Source organism: Ricinus communis, chromosome 8 (assembly GCF_019578655.1).
Source record: "Ricinus communis isolate WT05 ecotype wild-type chromosome 8, ASM1957865v1, whole genome shotgun sequence".
In the NCBI taxonomy this organism is placed as follows: domain Eukaryota; kingdom Viridiplantae; phylum Streptophyta; class Magnoliopsida; order Malpighiales; family Euphorbiaceae; genus Ricinus; species Ricinus communis.
The window spans coordinates 20,144,393-20,154,182 of record NC_063263.1 but is presented as its reverse complement, the minus strand read 5'-3'; the positions used below and the strand labels follow the sequence as shown (position 1 = coordinate 20,154,182).

General features: G+C 30.9%; 1 protein-coding gene across 3 annotated transcripts; it reads right to left on the bottom strand.

Annotated features, from left to right (window-relative positions):
* Positions 1-755: 755 nt before the first annotated feature.
* LOC8260281 (vesicle transport protein GOT1) lies at positions 756-4,690 on the bottom strand. Of its 3 annotated transcripts, none has more exons than XM_015726498.3 (7): positions 4,528-4,690; positions 3,846-3,997; positions 2,575-2,666; positions 2,398-2,478; positions 1,422-1,519; positions 1,260-1,335; positions 756-1,091 (listed from the first exon to the last, which is right to left on the bottom strand). In XM_015726498.3, exons 2-7 carry the CDS (start codon positions 3,871-3,873, stop codon positions 1,059-1,061), a joined length of 408 nt encoding a protein of 135 aa, XP_015581984.1. In that variant the 5' UTR covers positions 3,874-3,997; positions 4,528-4,690; the 3' UTR covers positions 756-1,058. The 3 variants fall into 3 exon arrangements, with proteins under 3 accessions (XP_015581984.1, XP_015581985.1, XP_048234647.1); XM_015726499.3 differs by having other exon boundaries at positions 4,472-4,686; XM_048378690.1 differs by lacking the exon at positions 4,528-4,690 and having other exon boundaries at positions 3,846-4,281.
* Between the last annotated feature and the right edge of the window lie 5,100 nt (positions 4,691-9,790).

The following is a 9,790-nucleotide window of genomic DNA, read 5'->3' as shown; positions in this document are numbered from 1 at the left end:
TTTTCTAAATCTGTAATTTATATATATTAAAATATTTACAAATACTAAATATATACCACACTTCAGTAAATGTGTATAATTTACTTATATTTTCTTTCAAAGGATCCAAATATTTTGAATATAATATATATTACCCAACATATACTAAACTTAAAAGTGATTTATATCACTTTTTAAGATTTATCTCTTCTTTTCAAACTTCTAATATATATATATATTTACTAAATTTGACTAACTTGGTATTTTCATCCACATTTTCTAGTTTCCATTTTCCATTATATTGAATGAATACTTATTATAGTATAATCAACATTCCAGCCAATGAAATGAAATCAAGCTCCACTTTGTGCTTGTCTTAATTAATGGAAGAGAATGAAATATTTGAACATAACTCCTTGGTAAAAAAATAAAATAAAATCCATCCATTTTGTAGATTGCCCCCAATTCTGTTATTGTTTTTAACCCAATTCAATTAAATCTATGTCTCAAACTCTAATTGAGCTGACCACATAAGTTCTCTCTTTTCGTTTTCACACAGTTTGGACATCTTAGATAATAGGTAAAGCTCTTACATAACTTCATCTATTGAAGTTTGTTTAAATCTCCCATTTTCTTTTTCTTTTACTTTGTCCATCATCATCATAACATGTCAACCTCACCCTTTTCACTGACATACTTATTTCGAGCTTTATCCGCCATTGTATGTCTTCTTTCTCTTAACTTTGTCTTCAACAGGTATCGCTGGACTCTATCCGTCCAGCTAATGAGCCATTATATATTTCACAAATCAGACAGACATTTGGTAAGTAACTGTGTTTTTGAAAAAGGTCAATGAGCTAACTGACTAGAAATATTACATTCTTCAGCAACTGTGCTTTTGAACATTGATCAACTTGCACAAAAAGAGCAGCCTTCCCTTAATTACTAGGCCGCCTGTCTAACAGCTTCTCCTCTCAAGTCATAGAAGGTTAAACGATTGACCAGTTAAAAATTTTGAGTCTCTAATCACATCTTGAAATAACATTGGAAGAGAATATAGATCAGATGAAAATAAGTCTTTAAGCAGGACCACCTCTTAAGCGACCAAGAAGCTGCAATTGTTGATAGATGACTGTTAGATGCATTCAGAAGAAATCAATTTCAAATAGAAAGTAAATTTTTTGAGGAGTACTTAGCAGAGATTAATGGATGTCATGCAAGTAAGACTCTTCATGAAAGACTGCAGAAACATTGAAGAATGAAGTATGAATATAACTCACCAGAACAGGATACTGTATAATCCATCCAACAACTGGAATCTGATAGAGGAACACCTTAACAGTGGGCCAAAAGCCACTACAAGTAAAACATGATAGCAACACTTAGGCACATAAAAAGTATACAAGGCCATAAGAGAATTATGACACACAAAAAGAACTAACCCAAAGAGAGCAATACAGCCATATATTTCCAAAACAATACCAACTATTGGCCACCGAACAAATATGAAGAAAAGCCCCAAAAGAAAAGAGATGGTTCCCTGCAACAAAGAAGGGAAAATTTTATTACATCTGGATTTTAAAATGCATCTATTACATGATAGCAGTCGTACAAACAAGCATTTAAAATCTCATACTCAGCAGCATACTTTATAGGCCATGCACAATTTTTATACCTCAATGAAAAGCCAAGCCTGTGATGCATTTTCAGTATCATGAAATTGGGAGGTAATGACATAAAATTTCAGTAGAACAATGAACAAAAGAAGTTCTTTCCTTAAGAATAAAGTCTCCTGAACATGTAGATCTTTGCCGTCTATATTGAACAAAGAAAAAAATGGAAATGTTCAAGAGCCCTGCATCCCCATTCACATCCAAAATAGAGTAAAGGGCATAATATAAAACAGAACTAAGAAACCAAACACAAGAAACAATAATAAAAAAGGTCGTATTTAGAATTTTATGGAATACATCTCTGATGCCCTTCATTCGTACATACTTATGTTGCCGAAGCTCTAGCTATTATCTTAAGGGTAAATGGCAGTCAGCTTTAAAATTTTTATAGAGCATCGAGAAATTTTCACATTTGCCTGATACCAAAGACCCTAGAAGGGAGGGAACGAAAGCTTTTCACAAGTATAACAGAGTAGTTCCAAATACCCAGAGTCTAGATTGAAGAATAGAACAAAATGTCTTAAGCTCTAAATGAATTTATCTAAAAATTATAAGGGGTTTTCATCTTTTATTATCTTTGACCGCCACAATATACTGTGACAATGTTCAATTGCTGGCTTGGATCCTTCAGGTTTTTTTATCAGTAATGTAAAATGAACTATTTTTGGAAAAGTATGGAAAGACAGAAATCACTAGCAGCAGAATAGTCAAAGACGATTTAGCATAAGATATTCCTACCCATTACCTTGTAGTTTGCTCTGTTTGTAAAAAGGTTCCAAGTAGAATGCCAACCAAGCAAAATGGCCACTCCTGTTAACCAAAATATCTACATACGGAATCCCAGAAGGTTAGAGAATTAAAGACTTTACAGAACACCTGCAAAATAATATCAATAAAAATTCTGAAGTATAAAAAGACTTACATTCCCAAGTGCAAGCAAACCCCTATCAAAAAACAGAAGCACCCCAAGAAATGAGAAAAGGATGCCAAAGCCAATCAGACCCAATCCAATCTCTGGAAATAAAAGCCAAAGTTCGAGGTTAAGAATCAAATATTTATAATTCAAACCTTAAAATTTCACAAGAAATTAAAGAGGGCCTTCAATAAATTGAGTATCACGGTTATTAAATTCCTTGGAGACAGACAAACTTTTATTAGGATAACTTGTGTCTGACAGGGTATGAAATCAGATTGATGAATACAACTAGGTTTCCTCCATATAGGAATACAACCAGTAAGTAAAGTGGATTCCCAGTTAAACAATGACATGCATCAAAATAGGGTGGCCAGAAACAATGGCAAGGAATCTCGAGCATGAATTGGTCGGGTAGGAAAAATGCAGCAGGACTTTATATATAAGAGACTTTTCTTTTTTTGCATTGGCCTTCTACTATCACGTTTGTGCTCACATGAGCGCAGAATGAGTTGCTCTGTGGAGAGATAGAAACAGGATTCTAAATTTGAAGGACTATTATCTTCCTTTTTGTTCTATGATGCGTTAGTATAGGTAGTCATATATATCGCCCATGCATTTACTTTTTGAGTGTATGCTTGCTCTATCTTATCTTATGCCTTCTCAGAATTATTAAAAATGATAATGTGCAATTTCCCATATCTAGCACATAATCCATTTATATTGTTTAGAAGCGTCCAAGTGAAGAACTCGAAAAAGGTGGAAAGTGTCAAATGCTTCATATCAAAATTTATATGTATTACTCAACAGACCTCCTCTTCCCCAATTCAAGCCTAGGAAAACCACTTGTACGTGGAACATATTCAACAGAAACAAGCCTAGCATGTAGACCGCAATAACAACAAAATAGAACAGAATCACAAGGTTTGGTAAGACTTTCTAGATCTAAAAGGAAAGACTGAGAGTCAGCAACTCAAAGTAGCTAGTTTATGTATCTGTACATAAATAAGAAATGTAACAGCATTTAGCGATATATAACATATACACATTCGGAAGCAGGAAACAGGAACTGATAACTTAGGATTTGAAAACAGAACTCCTAAACAATATTTATAAATTTATATGCCTCGAGATAAGCAAACTTAATCCAATTAGTTAAAAACGAAAATAACAACAAGAAGTATATATTACAGAGAATAAGAGATGAGGTAAAGAACATAATAGCATAAGAACATGAAAACACACAGAGAAACTTATGAAGGCATGACAGAATGGCTTACTCTTCTGTTCATTTAGTTCATAGGCCATCTGAATGGCTGTAAGAGATCACTCTTTTTCAATAATAAGTTAACTAAAAAATTAATTAGTTAGAATCTTAGACTTGTAGTCACACTTCTTGATGTGGAGAAAAAGGGAAGCAGAATCCAACAAGCTGCAGTTATTGAAAATGGTATATAAGACATCAAAAGAATGAATTTTGGATTAATGAATCTGAAGCCATAACCCCTTGTTTGAAAAGTCTAAAAAATGCAAGAATTTAATTGAATTGAAGTCTTACTAAGTTAATTCTCATGTTTGGAATATAGTTACTAGAATTCAATTCTTTCAACTTAAATAAACAAAGTAATGAAACTAAATCAAAACTAACATGATATTGCAAGAATTCAATTGAATTGAACTCTTGCACATGATTCATTCCAAACAATGCCTAACAGAAAACTATCAGGAGAAATATAAAAGAAAAAAAAAATAATACGATATTAACCAAAAGAATAGTTCTCTAAGGTCAATCTACATTTGCTAGAAAATATGCAACTTCGAGCAACAAATTGTGAAGAAAAGAAAATAGCTTTTAGTAAACCAAGTAAATAAAATAAAATGGAAAAAAAAAAAAGAGGATACCCACAAAATTATTCAGCAGAGAACGATGGTAAAAAATAAAAAAAAAGTTAATAGTTAAACCTTGACATGAGAGAGAGAGAGAGAGAAGCCCTGTCTGTTGTTAACAATGGAGACACAGAACAAATGAAGAAGCTAGCCTAGCCGTGGTTCTGAAATGAGATCTGGGCCCAACTTTGGCCCCATTTTTATTCTCAATAAAAATCGAAAGTGTAAATTACTCCGAGGCTTTGGTACATTCTAGTGTTTTTTTTTTTTTTTTCCGTAAATGCTACAAAATCAGAAAATAATTATAAAAATATCCTAAAATAAAATTTTTTTTATAATAATAATAATATCAATATGGAATTTTATTTATAAAAATATTTAAGCTTAGTTTTTTAAAAAAAATGAAGAAGGAAAAAATAATAATAAAACATCAAGTATAAAATACAAGATTCAAAAAACTAAACACCGAAAATTAATTGTAAAAATCAATTAGCACAAGAAATCAACCAACAACACTGATTTAAAAAAGTAATTCAGCATTAAAATCATCATTAACTAAAAAAATATAAAATATTATAGGTAAACTTTGAATCTCCCAAAAAAAATCTTTAAATTCAATAATATAAATTCTGTAAAATATTGTTGCATTATAATCAATTTTGAGATATCAGTAGTAAATAAATATAAATTTAGAATTTATTTTACTAATTTAAAAATTTGAGATGTATTTTTAATATCATATCTAAAAAAAATCCTCAAAAAGAAAAAAATTGTATATATTGAATATATTTTTTAAAAAAATATATTAGATATATATTAAAAAAAATACGTCCGGTATATGTTAATAAAAACTAAGCATATGTTGATAGCTAATTATGTCTATGTTTAAATATTAATGATATAAGATACTAATTTATTTTAATATTAAAATTTAAATAAATAATTTAGTTATTAATTATAATATTTTTAAATATTTTAAAAAGTTATAAAAAATATGAAACATTTATAAAATATTAAGAAATAACAATAAAAAATATATATTTAACAAAAATAATATATATTAAATATATGTTTGATATCTCAACCTTTCCAAATGAAAAAAAAGGTATATAAATTTTTTAAAATAAAATAAAATATAATTCAGAAAATGTTCATTAATTCTCTTACAACTATGAAATAATACAATTAATAATTTTTATATTTTAAACTGAAATTATCTTTATCGTTATTACCAATAAAACACTAGCTAAATATATTAGTATAATAAAATAAAAAAATATTATTATAATTTAGTTTTTATAAATAAAATATAATAAGGAATTTAATAAAATAATTTATAATAATAAAACATATATTTAATATAACTCTACAATTTATTAAGTTATTAGGATTGTAGTAGATTTAATTTTACAAATACGATATTTAAATCATATATAAAGTTAAAAATGTCTTTTTACAAATTTAATGTGTGATATTCGGTATAATCTATTTAGTTTAAAATTAAATTATTACAATTCACTAAATTTGATAAATAACTATAATAAAATAAAGATTTAATAATAAAAATAAAATCACAAATACTTTGTTAAATTGTATAAATTGCATTAAATTTATTTTCTAAAATTGATAATTGAATTATTGTAGATTTATAATTTATTTTAAATATATAATTAATTTTTTATAAGTTATCCTTTAAGTTTTACGCATTTAATATATAATAATTTTAATTTAGCTCTAGGGGTTATAACAATTTTAAAATAGTTGGGGAGATTATAATAATTTACCCTTAAAAATTGATGATATTTTTAAGTATAAATTCATCTTCTAATATTATTTTAACATATTATTTTAATAAAAAGATAAAATTTATATATTTCACATATTCTATTTATATCATAATAATTTATCCAAAATCCAATGCATTTATTTAAGCAAAAAATATGATTATTACATGTTAATGGAGGTGTGAATAGACCACACTTTTAACAATATCTGATATATATATCACAATTAATAGAAAAATAATATATGTATATAAATGTCTCATATTTTGATATTAGATGATTGACACATGCTCTATTTAAAATTCATGAATATGAATTGATATTTGTAATTTTTATTTTGGATTGAGCTAATATTAGAGTTAGCACCTATCATTCCTGTTAGAATTTAGTGCTTAACTGACGATCAATTAACTGTTTAGGGTCTCTCCTTGTTGAGAGTTTGGCTATGAGTTTTAAGGTTTAGTGATTGTGCTTAGTAGTGTTTTAATTTTTTATTTTTTACTATAGAAGCTCGCTTACATTATCCGTCTTTCAATAATGAGGAGGAAGAGGAGCTGGCTTTGGAAGGAGTTGAAGATCCTCAGCCAGCAGAAAGCTTACAATTAGGTCTAGTTGGACGCTTTCTTATTGATCAAAATATCAAGTTCTTAGCCATGAAGGTTTAGCTAGTTTATGGAGGTCAGGAATGGGGGTCTGTATTAAAGAAATCAATCGCCCTGTTTCTTTTTCAATTCTTTCATGAGATTGACGTGAATAAAGTCTACGATACAGGGCCATGGACGTTTGATGGGCACTTGTTAATTGTGCATAAACTCAACCAAGGGGAGGTCCTTAGTTTTGTGCCTTTGTTTCATGTCCCCTTTTGGATTCAAATCCAAGACTTGCCTATGGGATTTATCCTACAGCTATAAGTTAGCAGTTGGGTAATTTTATTAGGACTTCTTTAGAGTATGATGTTAGTAATAATGCAGGCACCTAGAGGAATTATATGTGTATAAGAGTGCAAATTGATGTTCGCTTGCCATTGAAACGAAAGAAAAAGATTAAAAGGGCACACAGAGAGTGGACGATGGTGTGCTTCAAATATGAGCATTTGAGCACTTTTTATTTATTTGTGGCTTGTTGGGTCACTCGGATCGGTACTATGAGCGTCTTTTTCACCAGGTAGGGGTTTGAGACAAGGGGATCTACTATCACCCTATCTTTTTATTATCTGTGCCGAGGGTCTTTCAATTATGATGTAGGCGGCTGAAAGAATAGGTAAGATTCATGGTTATCGTATTAGTAAAGACACTCTTGCGGTGTCCCATTTATTTTTTGCAGATGACAATTTTTCTTCTTTGATGCTTCAACTATTGAGCGTAGGAAAATAAAATGTATTCTAGCAGAGTATGAGCGGGTTTCTAGTCGGGCTATGCAAAAATTAGGAATTGTTTTTAGCAATAATGTTACTCTCGCTATCGAAGATAATATTTTTGCAGTATTAGGTGTTGCTGCCCCTCTTAATACAGGCAGGAATTTAGGCCTTCCTTTTAATTGGCAAGAACAAGAGAGCTATCTTTAGGTTTCTCAAAGATAGATTATAGAAGAGGATGAGTAGTTGGCAAGCTAAAACTCTCTTTCAAGCAGGAAGAGAGGTTCTTATCAAATCAATGGCACAAGCAATTCCGTCTTTCTGTATGACTTCTTTTTTAATTCTCGTGTCTTTATACGAGGAATTAGAAAGGATGATGAATTTGTTTTGACGAGGTATGAAAAATGGGGGTGGTAGGAGAATAAATTGGTTTCCATGGAAGTTTTTGTGTCTAAATAAAGCTGATGGTGGGTTGGGCTTTAATGATCTTCGCTGCTTCAATCTTACAATGTTAGGGAAGCAAGCATGAAATCTGGTCTCTAATCCATATACCCTTGCTAGTCAGATTATCAAAGCTAAACATTATCCTTACGAGGATTTTTTTAAATGTTCAAGTGGGGCATAATCTAAATTTTACTTGCAGAGGTATTTGATCGGCTAAGAAAATTCTATCCAAAGGATGTCATTGGTGTGTTGGAGATGCTATGATTATCAATCTTTAGTCTGATTCTTGGTTAAAGTGTGATGATAGTTTCAAAGTTAATACTCCTATTATGCCACCTAAACGGTAGGTAGGTGGCGGATGTCTCATGTTTAGAGTTGCCCTTCTTTGGGGTCATGTTATTGAGGTCCCGAGGGGACAGGCGAGTTAGTGAGCCAATGGTTAAAGTTTTTTTCTTTTGTGAATCTCTGGTTATTGCTCTTTTGGAGAGCAAAGATCCTGGGATCCAAACCTTTGAGCTAATTGCTATTGAGCCTCGTAAGATCATGATAGAGTCCCCTTGACTTTCTATTATATTAGTAAGGAACTACCATCTTTCCCTTTTTTATTAGTAAAGTTGTCAAGCTATGCTCCTTCTAAAAGTTCTAGACTGTTAGCCTATTAGTGAAATCACTTTGAATAAGAATAGATGCTGACTCAGGATTAATGATCTTTTGATTTCAAACTCACAGGATTAGGATGTTGAATTACTACAAGAATTTTTTAATGAAAGAGATGTCACACTATCACTAATATAGCTTTTCCTTATGTTTCTAGGGAGGATAAGATGATTTGGCATTTTAGTAAAGATGGTAGGTACATGGTGAAGTCTAGATATAGGGTTGCTTTTGACAGTGAGAATGGGCACATATGGGAAAACAACGTATATGATTGGTTAAAACTTTTGGGCTCTAGAAATAATATTGCGAGTCAAGGTGTTTTTATAGAGGTTATGCAATCATTGCGCCCCCCTTAAACTCTCCTTGGTATGTCGTGTAGATACTACTTATATTATGCACAATGGAGTTTATGAGGATTACATGCACTTATTTGTTTTTCACCCTTATGCACAGACAGGTTGGCAATCTCTGCAGCTTTCTCCTAGTCCAAGTCATGATCAGAGTTCTGTTGATTTTTTTTCGCTCTATTCTAGCATCTTTCTAGGCCTGTTATGTATGATATTGGAATGTTGCTTTAGGGTCTCGGGAACCAACGTAACATGTTATGGACTAATAATCATATTCTAGATGAGCATAGTTTGAGAAGGGGCCTTGCTTTTCTTCAGGATTGGTGTCAAGCAAGATTGATTAGTGCTGTTTTTCCTAATCCTCAGGCTCAGCTTGAACCAAGGTGGGTTAAACCGTCTTATCCTTATCTCAAGTGCAATGTTGATGTTGCCTTATTTATGAATTGCACAAAAGTGGGCATGGCTATTGTTGTTCAGGACTCGGATGGACAGATATTGATACGAACTCGAACCGGATACGTTCAAACACCAAGATAAGTAATGGTGAGAAAATCAAACTGATAAACGCTCTCCCTATTTAAAAGGAAGCACCCTTACCAATAAGTTCGAATTTGTCGCCCCAAAATCTAACTTGAAAGTTTGCAATTGATTATGGAACTAACAAACTTAGCAATAGAACTACTAAGCCCTTTAGTTATGAATAGATGAAGAACGTTCAAACAACCCAAGAAACTAATAAAAAATTAATTGAT